General features: G+C 30.4%; 2 protein-coding genes across 2 annotated transcripts; one reads left to right on the top strand and one right to left on the bottom strand.

Moving 5' to 3' along the window:
* The first annotated feature begins 3202 nt into the window (after positions 1–3202).
* Positions 3203–4361, top strand: G1 (transmembrane protein G1P-related 1). The gene has a single exon (XM_068633238.2). It carries the CDS (start codon positions 3353–3355, stop codon positions 4091–4093), a length of 741 nt encoding a protein of 246 aa, XP_068489339.1. The 5' UTR covers positions 3203–3352; the 3' UTR covers positions 4094–4361.
* A 2522-nt stretch (positions 4362–6883) lies between these two features.
* On the bottom strand, positions 6884–11154 carry LOC137826685 (PI-PLC X domain-containing protein At5g67130). The gene is made up of 9 exons (XM_068632760.1): positions 10982–11154; positions 10733–10822; positions 10525–10647; positions 10302–10439; positions 8278–8376; positions 7870–8173; positions 7543–7766; positions 7341–7427; positions 6884–7170 (listed from the first exon to the last, which is right to left on the bottom strand). The coding sequence occupies exons 1-9, from the start codon at positions 10985–10987 to the stop codon at positions 6979–6981; spliced, it is 1263 nt and encodes a 420-aa protein (XP_068488861.1). The 5' UTR covers positions 10988–11154; the 3' UTR covers positions 6884–6978.
* Positions 11155–14662: the final 3508 nt, after the last annotated feature.

Raw genomic sequence — 14662 nt, 5'->3', positions numbered from 1 at the left:
GTTTAAGTAAATTTTTGGCAGATAAATAAATCAAAGACAATATATAGTCATATAATTACATATAAAAAAAATATGAAAGGTCTAATATTTATGAAATATTTATCGCTTTGATGTTATCACAAAAGTCATTAAAATGTAGAATCAAAATGTTAACTCAACGTATCATGAGAAGAAGCCACCAAAAGTTTGATGAGAAGTACTAGTACCAAAATAATAAAGTAAGAATCTCACTAAAAAAAAAGTAAAAAAGAGGTGATAGAAAGAGGAAAACCAAGGGAGAGTTTGAAAAACACAATGAAAAGAAAGAGTAATACTTCTATTCGTAGACGTTCTAAAAGTGAGTTTACAATAATGAATTTAATTTTATTTTATTAATATGATAATTATTTACTGTAATTATTTTTTAGGTGACTCTCCTTTTCTTTCTACAGTTGAGTTTTCAAATATTTACTCTTATTAAATTATATTCTATTTAAAATTATTTTATTTATAAAGGATACAGGTTGGTGTGTTTCTCTCCAGATATTTCAATACTTAGAAAAATTGAAGGAGAAGCACAAATTAATTATTAAAATACCATAAACTAAATTTTAATGATAAAAATGTATGGTTGACATAAATTTAGGTTTTAGAGTAGTTATTTGGGATGAAGTACCCAATATTAACAAATATGTTTTGGAGGCATTAGATAGACAATTAAAGAAGATTCTAGATTATAATGTGCTTCATTTGAGGGAAAAAGTGATGATACTAAGAGAAATTTTTTATCATGTTGTTCAAAAAAGGTATAAAGACATAAATGATCTTTGTATGTATTGTTAAGTCTCTTTTATGGAGTAACACAAAAGTATTGTATTCAAAACAAAACATGTCGTCATTATAATATCACAGTTTTGCATAATATGTCATGGGTCTTGGATATGAGATTGAACCTACAAATCTTGATGTAAAAATATCCCATGACCAATATCATGGGAAAAAAATTGTTCAGTACTAAAATTTATATAACAAACATCACCCCAATTAGAATTTCATAAATGTGATGCATCTTATGTAGTTCACATAGTGAGTCATATTGACTCCAAAATATGAAGATGTTCAAAAATTTAATAACATGATTATCGATATTTTTTTTATATAAACAACATAATTTGTTGTAATTTGATGAGTTTGAAGGAGACATTGTGGGTTCTACATAAACATGTTGGATGTTGAAATCTTGACAGGTCATCATATTGAAAAAAAAAAAAATTCTTACTTGCAATAAACATAAAACAGTATTAGAAAGTATCGATCTCCCTTGTGTGCTTCTTTGGAAACAACCTCTCATGAAACTAAGTCTTGCAATTACAATAAATAAATTCCCAAAGTTAATGTTGTTAATAAATATTTTTTGTCAAAAATATTGTTTATAAAAAAAAATTGTTATCTCAAAATGAGGTATTTTGGTATCATACTTTTTATTTACTTGTGAGATATAAACATTATACATTATATTACAAAACAATTAGTAAATTTCACCATACTTATTTATTATATTAAAAGTAAAGTTTATTTATTATATTAAAAGGAAAGTAAAATGCAGTTTAATGAATATAATATATAGAAAGAAAACATCTAAACATTTGTTTTGTAATTGTCAATATATGCATATTTTTGTTTATTTGTTTAATTATTTTTTAGTCTTTATAAATAAATTATTTTTCTCAAATTTTAAAAAGTTTAATGTCCTTACAAAATTCTTATAAAAAGTTAAATTTGATCCAACTTTTTTAAAAGATCAATATGGTCCCAATTTTACTAAAACTACTCTATGTCCTTGTCCCAATTTTTAAAATATTTTAATATGATAGCAACACATATAATTTAATTTAATGTGCATTTACATGTTGAGGTAATATGTTTTAATAAGGGAAATCTAACCGATGAAATTATATTGAATTGTTTAAAAAAAATTGAAATCATATTAATTTTTTTTTTGTTATTTTATAATTTTTAATAATTAACCTTCTTTTTATATAAGAAACTGAATTTGTAAAACAGTTAAATGATAATAAATCACGCAGTGGTTAAACCAGTTGACAATATATATCCATATATGTACTTTCTAAATTTGTTAATTATTTAATTTTATATAATACATATATTATATTCCATATCAAACTATAATCATTATAATAACAAATTTTATGTAACAAAAATATCTATATTTATAAGATTCTTATTATTTATTTAATTTTTTTTATTATAAACTATGTACTACATAAAAGCTCAAATAATTGGTCTTTCACCTAAAGAGATATTTATTGTTACAAAATCATCAAAATGTAAATTAGTACTCTTTTTAAGATATATAAAAAAATATTTGTTATAAATTGTAATAATATTTTATAAAATTATTTCATATATTAATTAAAAAAATTGTAAGTATTATAAATTTATAATAAAAAAAATCAAAATTTTAAAAGTATCTATAAAATTACGAAAGTGATTTATTAAAATAATAAGGTTTAATTACCTTTTTCGTCCCTATATTTATAGCCAATAGTCAATTTGGTACAATGGTTTTTAAAAAATTCAATTTGGTTCCTAAGTTTTTTAAGATGTATTCAAAATGGTCATTTCGGTTAAATATCAAGTGGTGCTTATGTGGTAGACACGGTGGATGGTGCAAACAGTATTATGAACAATTAAGAACTTTGATTTGGACAACACACAAGAAAATTCAGAGCAAGCAGAGGTCAATCTTATATGTAATACATTAGAACATAGAGCACAAGCAGATTTTCTTCACTAATGAATCCATAAGAGCTACCACAGTTTGGTCTTATAATAATTGTTTTTCAAAATACATAGGTTTAGAAACTCTAAATCAGAAATTCGAAATTCCCAATTTGAATAACCTAAACCCTAATCCAGTATTCACCAAAGTAATGTAAGCACAATCCACGTAACTTACACGTGTTTGCCACATAAGTACCACTTAACGCCGGTAATATTTAACAGAAAAACCATTTTGAATACATTTTAAAAAACTTAGAAACCAAATTGAATTTTTTAAAAACCACTGTACCAAATCGACTATTGGTTATAAATATAGAGACGAAAAAGATAATTAAACCAAATAATAATTAAATTAAGTTGGGTGAGTGAGGGACTATTTCCGCTGGTATTATTCTATTTGGTGTTTATTTTCCTCTTTCTTTTCTTTTCTTTTCATGTTCAATAGCACGAGAAACTTCTCGGCTACATCGCATTGTTCAGGTTCAGTTTCAGGTTCAGCCATGGCGGCTTGGTCTAATTCAAAATCCTAAACCCAACAAACATTTTTCTACTCTCTTTCACTTTATCAATGCAAATGGCTTCGTCACTCGCCCTCCGATTCAGATCCCATTTCCTTCGCACTGCCTCACTCCTCCCCTCTTCCCTCCGCCGCCCTCCATTCCAACCCTCGCCGCCCCTCCTATCCGCCCACCGCCTCCTCTCCACGGCGCGCCGCGTGGCGCCACGCCCGCGGAAGTCCGTCGACATCGGCGCGCGCGCCCGGCAACTCCAAACGCGGCGCCTCTGGACCTACGCTCTGACTTTCAGCGGCCTCGCAGGGTTTGTGGTGATCGTGCTCAACAACTTCCAAGACCAATTGGTGTTCTACATCACTCCCACCGACGCGCTTGAAAAGTACGCGACCAATCCCACCAAGGCGCGGTTCCGGTTGGGAGGTTTGGTCCTCGAAGGCAGCGTGGTTTACCCAGCGTCGAAGCCGGAGGTGGAGTTCATCATCACCGATCTCATCACTGACATCGTGGTCCGGTACGAGGGGTCCTTGCCGGATTTGTTCAGGGAAGGGCATTCCGTGGTGGTGGAAGGGATCGTGAAACCGTTCACGGAGGAGATCAAGAAGGAGGTGTCGACGAATAAAGTGTCAGAGAAAGCGAGGAGATTAGAGTGTTATTTTTGTGCTGCGGAGGTTCTGGCTAAGCACGATGAGAAGTACATGCCGAAAGAAGTTGCCGCTGCTATTGAGAAGAATAAGAAGATTATTGAAGAAGCTGCCGCTGCCAGCGTAGCGGCGGAGGCACCCAAGACAACTTAGTTGGATATTCACGGTATTGATCAATTTTTTTTAAAATTACAGATAGTGTTGTCATTTTTTAGGGATGTGGATGGATTATTTAACTACAGGATGAGAATTTTTATAGAGTAATAATTAGGATGGAATACGGATAAAGCAGAGGAATTTTGATTGTTTATTACATGAGGCAATTGTTTCCTGTTGTTGTAATGCATTATTGTGCGATTTGTTTCTTAATAAATGTATAACCCAATGATAATGTAGCTCTTTTTAAACTTTGATCTGAAAATGGTCTAAGTTACTGATGGTTGTATAATTTGGGTAACATGTTTGGTCCGGAATGGGGTTTAAAGTTGTGCCCTTGGATTGATATGGTTTAACACTGGTAATGGATTTGTGCTTTCTAGCCCCTCCTGTTAGAGAGTTGTCTCAGAAGTGCATCTGATTCTGCTAAACTTAAGTTTGTGCAGTGTTTTAGATCATGATGTGAATGGTTGGCAATGGTGTTTAAAATGCAAAATTTCAGAGCATCTACTTACATAAGCCAAGATTGTGGGGATCTTGAACTTAATGTGGTGATTTTAACCTTTTGCAATTTAGAAATTTGAATTCCTTTTGGGGCTCAAGTGCTTAACCTTAGTAAATATGTGTTCTGACATAGTTTGTTTATGGACAGAGGCCTGACTTCAGTTTTGCAGGTCTTAGCATGTAAGAGCTTTTACTTTGTAGGATCCAGGTTGTTTCTGGAGTATATATAGTGTAGAGTAGTACAAGGCATCCTAGTTGGGTAAATAACCTTAAGCTGGAAAAGAGATAAGAGGGAGGGTGTGCAATGTTAAAAGATGTAACCGTGGTTAAGTATTCAATTTTCAAAACATCCATTGATATGTACTGCCTTGTTATTTTAATTTTTCCATCTTGTCCTCTGAATGTCTACAATGATAAAAAGAGAATCAGGGCCCCAAAAGAATAGGTCATGAATGAACGTTGGCAACTGGGAAACCTCATAGCAACGCATTTGGCTTTGAATATTTCTGCAATGGACCATATGCAGTGTATGTATCTAAGAAGCATTGATATTTCACTGATATTTTTCCTATAGCTTTGGATGCTTCTATCGTTTATCTTTCAATCATTTCTAAACTTCCATACAAATACAAAATGGGATGCCTCAACGATTAGATAAATAATGGCACTAACTGTATCTATACTGAGTAATGCTAACTTGCAAACACTGACATCTGTATTTTAATTTAGCATGAGTTTTTTTTGTTAGTAGTATATCAATTTTCATGTAATGTAGAGGTGACTTGTTATGGTGTCTAGTCGTGTCCAGTATCTTTGCTTCCTCGATGTGTTATAGTCTAATGGAGCCACCATCGTACTACAGTCCCTGTTACACCCTTATATTCTCCACTACTTAGGCCTACATCAGTGATCAGTTCATTTCACTCTGCTTCGCAAAATGTGACGAGCAGTCTTTCTTTTCTCCCCTTCCTCTGCTAACAAAAAGTCGGATGGAGGTAAAGTAAAAAGAAACAAAAACGAAGGTTATCTGTGTCCAGTCTTCATTTTTTTCTCCAATTTAGAGGATCATTAGCTTGTGATACCTGTAGAATTAAAGTTTCCAGCTCTCGTGGTAAGTGCCTGCCAGACACTCCAACAAAAGATGAAGATGGATCCTTTGGATGGCAATTTGCATTTCTTTGAATTTGACTTCAATTCCTTTATATATATATTAGGCATTGTGGATCAGTTGAGACGGTCTAGTTTATACCACATGCAGCTCGCTACTCTGCAAGCCTGCATAACTTTTTTAGCTTGTTTTTAGATGTAGCAGTCGCTGTAAAATGCAAGTTGGATGGAATATAAGATTTTTTTTGTTGAAAAAGGTATAATGGAGTTTAAGTTATAGTATGGACAATTTAGGGAACAATAAAAGTCACTTCCTTGCACAAATAATTAAACCCCCAAAAAATGTTCTTCTGAAATTGGCAAAAGCACCAAAATGGTGCAATTTTTTCCTAACATTACCAAAATGACCAGAAATTCTTTTTATTATGAAAATGTACAAGTTGTGTGGTAGAGACACAATTTAAAAAAATAAAAAAATAAATAAAAATAAATATATATATATATATATATATATATATATATATATATATAAAGAAGTCGTGTATACATAATATGATTTTTGTGGAATTTATTTTAAGATATGTATGAAATTTACAATTGAGCACGATTTAAACTAAAAGTTTGTTTTTTGTTTTAGAAAAATAGAATAAAATATTAAAAAATTATATTTTATAAATTTTTGTGGGAAAAAGTTTCAAATTATCATAAGCTTGACAAATGATTTTTTTATGGTTTTGGTATTTTTGAGACAATTTTGTATAATTCAAGCTTGCGTTTTAAGTTAAGGGTTTAGGTTTACATTTTGTGTTTTATAGTTTAAGGTTTAGGTAGAGCTTTTACTTAAGTTTAGAGATAGTGTTTAGTTTTGACGTTTTCAGTCAGAGATTATATTTTACTGTATATGGTTTAAGATTTTACCACCATTCTAGGGTTTTAACTAAATATTTTCTTAATTTTATAAAATTTATCAAATTTTAACAATTCAATTAATTATTTTATATAGAAAAAGAAAACAGAACAATTCAATATAGTTAAAGTCCTGTATGAGTATGACACTTTCAGTCGTACATTCATATTAAGACTTCAACTGTACTAAATTTAGGATGTTAATCGTTAAACAACCGAGTCACAAGACAACCATATAAATGTGTCGTGTGATGAAAAATGACTCAGATAGGAATCAAATTGGCCGAACCATTTCAACTCTACGTTTACAACATACAAGCATGCATATCTTCAATGATAAGAAACTACTCAAAACTAATAACATTCTATAACCATGCCAAGAAAGTTATGGTAGCCAAAATCACCACAACCGTTTGCATCAACTTGGTTGTTCTACCAATATAAGCACTGTTTGCATGATTATTATTTTCAGAGTGCTGGTTGTCGGAGGGTGTTTCTCTCGCAGGTGGAGGTGGAGAAATGGGAGGAACATCACAAGTGCCAAACGTAGCGTTTGCCTGCATGTCATTGATACACAGTTAAATACTAGGTTAGTTGAGATCTCTACCTTTAGGGTTTAGGGTTAAGGTTTCCAATAAACATTACTAGACTTTAATACTTTAATCTCTCTACAAACGCAGTACTAAGTAGTATAACTACACGAGTTGAAAGAAAGTCGAAACCAAACCTTGCAATAGGCAATGTTGTCACACCCACAAGTGAGATGGCCGTTTGCTTCATCAACTGCTTCTGGTGCTCCTCCACCATCACTCCTCTTTAAAACATTATTATTATAATCAATAGATTACGAAGGGTTTTTTAGGCTAAGTGGAGAGTAATTAATGATTAGACTTATGAGTTATTTGATAAAATGTTAGACAAGGAAGTACCTGGTAGTAATCAACAGCAATGAAATTTGGCCAACGATTGCCGGATGCATCATGACAAGTCTTCATCATGCCAAGTAGTGGAGCCGAATTGTCAGCACAGGCTTGAGATCGATTAGGAGCAGAATGAAAATAGTTTACCAACACTAACGATCTAGATTTTGTGTTCATTGCAGGTGATTCTGCACGGCTTGGACAAGAACCTGCTTTCATCCCATCATCTCCATCTGTAATTCCCACGCATAACCATGATTAATTAATACTTCTGAGTTAAAGTAGAGAAGTAAAACATGTTTCCAACGAAAATGCAGAGGCATGTAGGGAACTAACATTGATTTTCTACAACGTATTTCCACTGATAAGCAATGCCCTCCGAAGCTTCCTTGGCTGATTTGGAGGTGAAGACCACTAGGCGCTGATTCTTCTGAACCATGTCATCCACAGTTGGCCAATCTTCACCACTCTTGGGCATGCGAGACACTGGGAACATGTACTTGTTCAGCCCCGAAGATTTGAACACATTGGTTAGGCCCTGTGAGGATTTGACGTAGTCCTCAATGAAGATGGTGATGATTTCAGATGGATTTGAATCTAGAAATGACCGCATGTCTTTAAGCACGTTTACGGCAGGTTGCTGCACATTCATATAAACATTTCAATGTTTTCGGCCAAACTTCTATGTCCCACATCATAAATATTATAAATTAAACAAAGCAGGGTCACTTTCCACGCACTTACAAATGCGGTGAGGTTGTAACATGTGCCTTGGGCGGAGTGACATAACCAAACGTCGTTTAGGAAATCATACATATCTAACATAAATCCTCTAACGCCGTTCTGTCGTGGATCCGATAAAAAAAATCAAGAAGCAAAGATATTGTTAATCAAATTATAAAGTATTAATAATCATATGGTAAAACATCAACATTAAACTATTCTAATAATTTATACACATGTATATGTTCTACCACATTTTTATAATGTTAAAGGAACAAAATTAGAGTTGGATTTTACGAATTTCAGATTCACATGTTGTTTTCTTTAATTCATCAAGATCTTTATAATTTAAATGGTCGAATAATTCAAAATGGATTATATTACGTTGTTAATGTGATTAATTCATTCATCACATCAGCAACTAAACTTAAAAGGTACTACTTGTTTGATAAAAAATTGCCTACCCCTCCAAGACTTTTTTTTCTCTCTTTTTCTTTTAAGAAAAAGTCAAAAAGACAAGACAGCTATTGTATGATTGAGTTATTATGCATGTGGCAAGTTACAAAATTATTTCTACACGATTTAATAAAACAATGATCAAGATGTTCGATGTTTAAATTATAATTTATACAACACAACTTCATAATTTGTAGAATACAAGCTGATAACTTCATCCAAGAACTACTAGCGCGTTTAGATTCTCTGCTATACCAATTAAAAAAAAATGCTTATTCACATGTGAAACAAACGCAAACAAAGACAAAAGCAAAAAAGTGATGGAACCCGCCCAATGCATGTCGATATATCTACTAATTGAATAGTTCTTGCAAAAGGCATCAATTCCTTTCAAACCAAATTTTGTTCGTTTAGAAAAAAAAATGTTAATATAACTTTTAGAAATAAGCCTCTTAAAATAATTTAAAACATTTTTTATGAATTGCTTTTTCCAAGAAAAGTGTTAACAATATAATTTGTGTCAACTTTTTGGTGTGTTTTTAATAGAGAAATTAAATATATTTCTTCATTACGATCCTCCAAAATATCTTTAAATAAAATCTTTAAAATATTTAAAATTAATTATACATTTTACTTCTCCATAATAGTATTGTTATTATTATTTTCTGAGCTTTACCACTTAGATTTTTTTTTATGTATCTTCATTTTTAATTTTTTAAACTTTTATAAACCCGTTAAATTTCCAGCATATTAATGATGTATCCCAAAAGAATTAAAAAAAAAAACTAAAACAACGTAATTTTGGCATCAATTTTTACAAAACAAATTTGTTAATGTATGGGTAAAATATGAATAAGAAAACATAAATAATAAAATCCCAAAAGTGATGATAGTCTATTGATAAAATGTAAAATTGAGATAATTATTCATAATTTTTCAATAAATATTTATAGTAACTGAGAAATGGCAATGCAGATTGGTTAAATTAATAAAAATTAAAATTTTAAATAAATTTTTGAATATTTTTTTTATTTAAATATATTAGATAAATGATTTTACGGTATTATTCTCACCATAATAAAAAATAAGATGTGAGTGAAAATTTTAGAATATAAAATAACTGTAGAAAAAAAAAAGGAAAAAAAAATATGAAGGTGCAAAAACAAATTAAGATTTTTTAATTATACAAGTTATACAACTCAGCTCATTTCATCCTATTCTTAACCCAAGTGGATAATAGATTATGCGGGATAAACATAACCAGAACCAGATCAATGGGTTCGAATACACAACCCACCCGCATTTTTTTCTCGGGTCGCGGGCCTAAACTTATGTATAAGCAATTACCCTTTGAGAATTGCGAAACACAAAAAAGATACTCATTGAAAATTGCGAGCATAATCCTTTTCTTGGTTGTCCTACGCCATATTCCAAATTTACTAATTAAACAATAAATTAATACCTGTTAAGTAGAATCTAAGTTTCACTCAATCGCTATTCTCTGCTTTGTTTAATCCATGGCTGACATTACTATTCCCTATTCCATTTCCAGATTATTATGACTAAAATAAATGGAAAGAGAATCTTACTTTGAGTTGTTCAACAACAGTGTCATCTTGGTTCATCGGAGCTAAAATGATGGACCCGGTGGCCGATCTAGCTCCGGCCAGGGCATAAGAATTATGAGTTGTGAGCCATGAATACCGGTTAAACGGTAATCCATTCACCTGAACAGAATCCAAAATCCAAAATCCAAAACCATAAAAACATGATTCGAACTCTGAAAGAGAATAACTGGGAGAAGGATCTAACCTTAGAACTGGGGCTCAAAGGTTGTATCCGCGAACATCTCGGTCGGGTATTTCCGTTCGCGGGACATGTCTGACAGCTGAGTCCCGTCTCGCATTTGTTGTCCGACCCGCAAGTTTCTCCGATCTGCTACCTCGGACTCAGTCACAACAACATAAAAAATAAATCTAGTATAATTGTTTTAGGAATTCAGCATTTATTAGAAAACGACCTTGGAGCCGGACGAACAGGTGAACAGACAGAAAGCGATTAGCACAAGCTGCGGTCGTAAATCACGGATGCGAATGCTGTTGTGTAGCCTCTGCAGAAAATGAACCGTCATATGGTTTTTCGATACACCCAGGGAAGGATTAATGTGGGAAATTGAAAGGATTCAGAAAAAAAAAATGTAGCAATAATGTGAATATTTAATGTGATTATAAATGTAACACAGCGAACTAGGCATAGAACTTTTTGTTACCTTCATTCTGGTCTTGGCGTTTGAAAAAGTTTTTCAGCAGAGAAACTTCTTTTTGCAGAGAAGAGGAAAGTTCTTACATCAATTAAAGGACAGAGAATTGGGTAGAGAAGGTGAGGGCGGAAAACTAAAGAACTGATTAGGTATACTACACTCTATTTCACTATTCTATTATCATTTTTTTTTTTATTTTACTGCTTTTTCTTCTGTTTTAAACACTGATAAAAGAATTTTCTTTTCTAAAATTAGGTAAAAAAAACAAGTAAAAAATAAAATAAAATATATTAACAAAATCTGTTAATTTTTAGTTTTTTTTTTCTTTCAATTTTATTCATCAAACAATTATAATTTATTTTGACGTTGCCTTCTCTGACCCAATCTGTAGTAGTTAATAATAATCAATGAGTGAGAGATAAATAATTGAATGAGTAAAACTTTATAAGATAGCTGGTTCAAACATTTTTAATTTATAATATTAAAGTTCAAATATAAAATATTTACAATAAAACTGCTTCAACCTCTCTCCCTTCTATTATACAATTGCTGACTTGTTACATACTCAATAAAAAAAGAAAGATTATTAACAATATTGGTGACATCTTCTATTTTGACGTGATTAAAAAATTATTTTTATTTCAGTCGCATGGTATTTGAATTAGAGAATATAATATAATTAAAATACATTGACAAAAATTTATTGTTTTATCTTCAAGTTATAAATTATTGTGCATTTATGTATGGTACGTTTATTTAATTTTATAATAATTGTTGAACAAATCATACTTAAAAATAAAATTTACTTGACCAATTATGTAAAATTTATACCGCAACCGTAAAAAAAATCAATAACTTCAATTTTAATGATACATTTGCCTGAGATATTAAATATTTTATATTAGTAGGAAGAAGTTAAATCTAATGTAAAAAGATTAAAGTTGTTGTGGGATAGACTTTAAATTTTAAATGATAGTATCCAAGTGTATCTAAATATACATTAATCTTACAAAATTAATTTGTTAAGTGAAGTTTGCAGTCACGTAATTTTATATTATTTCTAGTTAATACGATATTTCCAATATTTTATAAAAATGTATTATAATTAAAATTTATAATAAATAATATATTTATATAATATACACAAGATAACTCTATATAACAAATTGTTTTATATTCATAATATTTTTAAATTAAAATATAAGGTAATTTTTAATTATGTATCATTACTTCAAATAAATGTTGAATTATTTTTTTTCACTTTTTAAATGATTATAGTCTCTCAATTTTATAAAGTTAATAAAACGACATCCCTTGTAAACTCTCTTTTACTTAAAAACGTTAAATTATATCCTTCACTTACAATATTCAACAGTTAATCAATTTAATTATTTTAAACTTTGATCTGAAAATATCAAATTTAATTTAAAATAAAAATATATTAGATTTTAATTTTTATACTATAATGTTACATCGTGTTAAGTTCTTTAAATATTACCAAAATCCTACTAAATTTTCCTTTTTAAAAATAATTTCACGTGTTAAACTGGCCACAAATTCCATAATCTATAAACAAGATCTAACTTAAAATAAAAGGAATTAATATATAGATTAATTTTACTTTATTTAAAATAAACAAATTTATTTGGTTAGGTGAAAATTAACAGGATAGAATTAAAAAAATGAAAAGTGAACGAAGCTTATACAATTATTGTTTTACTAGTTGTACGCACGAGTGAGTCGTGCACATTAAATAACTTAAACAAATAGTAAACATGATTACACGTAAAACAAATAGATATAACTTTCGTTGAATAAGTTAAATACATTTTGTATAGCACTCTCTTGATATTAGGAAACCACTAGGTACAACCCAGAGACCATTAAGCATGTCTCTCGCAATCGGTTACTTGGCCCGCACAGCCAAGGTCCAAGTCAACCTACTAAAGGAATTTCTGAAAGGGGGAAAATGTACGTTTTTCATAATATCAGAGAATTCTCATTGAGCACCATCGCTAACTTAAGCGTCGAAGTGTAATCGCAAGTACTCCACGAACCGGCCGAAACACACAAAGAAGAAGAAAAACTTGAAGAATAGGACAGCTAAGAACAGAGTAATCATTGTGTATAGACGTTGCGCAGTCCATAATATTCATACATACATTACTAATTATTTTATAAAACAATATAAATACACTTTATTTTGAGATAGTAAATACCATTAATTAACAGTCAATGATTTGAAAATATCAACGTCAAACATCAAATGCACTCGTTAAGAAAAACCTGATGGATAAGGATTGTGGTTGATGAATAAAATGCATTAAAATTGCGTGGAACATTCCATGAACAAAAAAACAATTGCGTGGAACATAGAAGTTGTTTACATACACAGTTCAAGAACTAAATCACGACACGCATGTATTTTTTTTTATTTTACTATATATATAATATTAGATATTAGATTAGGTGTATAACAATCTGAATTACTACGTAAATAAACAAAAAAATTCAAAAGTGAAACAGCATTCCCTGGAACATTCAGCAAAAGTGAAAGGACACAACGTGTCAATATCAAAACGTTTGTTTATCGACAGATAGAGATATATTACTACTAAATTGGAAGGGATGTCTCTGTATTTGCCACTTCATTTTCTTAATTTAAACGAAAGGTTATGAACTTGTATAATTTCAAACTTTTCTCTCACTTTAATCAACATTCAAAGCTCTGAATTAGCCATGGAATTTCATCATCAAGGTTGGCAATGGAGAATATTTTAACACTCCTAACTGAAGCAAGAATAGTTCAAAGCGTGTTTATCTCATAATGCCACGTTAATGAAGATAACTTTAAGAAAAATGAGAGAATAGTTCAAAACATGCTATGAACTTACAAAAATTCAACATCTTAATAACTTTACAAGAGTAGGTGGTTTCCCCCAATAACCTCTTGTGGCAAACAGCTTGTAATTATTAGAGAATATTTTTATCTTTTATGCAATGTATATTTGTCAATTAGCAAATGTCCTGCGAATTTGTCTTCTCGGCTTAACTACCGTGTATGAAGGCAACTTTTGATAATTAGACCAATGAATTTTCAAATTCTTCAGAAAAAAGGGTTCACAATTTCCACAAAGATAAACTCTCACGTTTCAGAAGGAAAATTCTGAAACGTTTTCACATTTTCTTCTTCAAATAAACAGTGGTATGTTTCATTATAACTATTTTTTTTAATATAATTTTTTTTATTAATATTTTATTTTGATTATTTGATATATTGTAAGTTAAACAGTTAACAAAACAATTTTATAGTTTTTAGTTTAAGAAATTTATTTTATTTATTATCATTTAACGGTTGCTAGATGTAGACCACTTTATTTAGAGAGTGAAGGAATTGGTAATTTCAATAGTTAACAAGTAGTTTTTTTGTTTTTAAATTTTATTTATTTATTGTCACTTAACGGTTGCTAGATGTGGATGAGAGAGTGGAGAAATTGGTATAATATTCTTTTAGACTCATTTTTTTTTTTCAATTTTTATTATACAATTCTTACTACTTTTTAATTTTCAAATTAGTCACGAAACAGATTGATTTTGATTTTTGACTCGTTTGTTTTATAAAGTATGTTTTTGTTTTAAACTTATTTTCTTCTCTATTTTTAAAATTAAATATATTTGTAAATTTATCAT

The sequence above is a fragment of the Phaseolus vulgaris genome, chromosome 11 (assembly GCF_051622355.1).
Source record: "Phaseolus vulgaris cultivar YP4 chromosome 11, ASM5162235v1, whole genome shotgun sequence".
Lineage (NCBI taxonomy): Eukaryota > Viridiplantae > Streptophyta > Magnoliopsida > Fabales > Fabaceae > Phaseolus > Phaseolus vulgaris.
Note: the sequence above shows the minus strand (reverse complement) of the source record. Positions and strands in the feature narration are given on the sequence as shown.

Excerpts from the sequence above, each read along its gene's own strand:
- LOC137826685 (XM_068632760.1), bottom strand. Across the intron at positions 8,377-10,301 it reads CTGTTGTTGAACAACTCAAA|AACGGCGTTAGAGGATTTAT; the intron begins GTAAGATTCTCT and ends GATCCACGACAG. Across the intron at positions 8,174-8,277 it reads GTTACAACCTCACCGCATTT|CAACCTGCCGTAAACGTGCT; the intron begins GTAAGTGCGTGG and ends ATGAATGTGCAG.
- G1 (XM_068633238.2), top strand. The coding sequence starts at position 3,353 with ATGCAAATGGCTTCGTCACTCGCCCTCCGATTCAGATCCCATTTCCTT.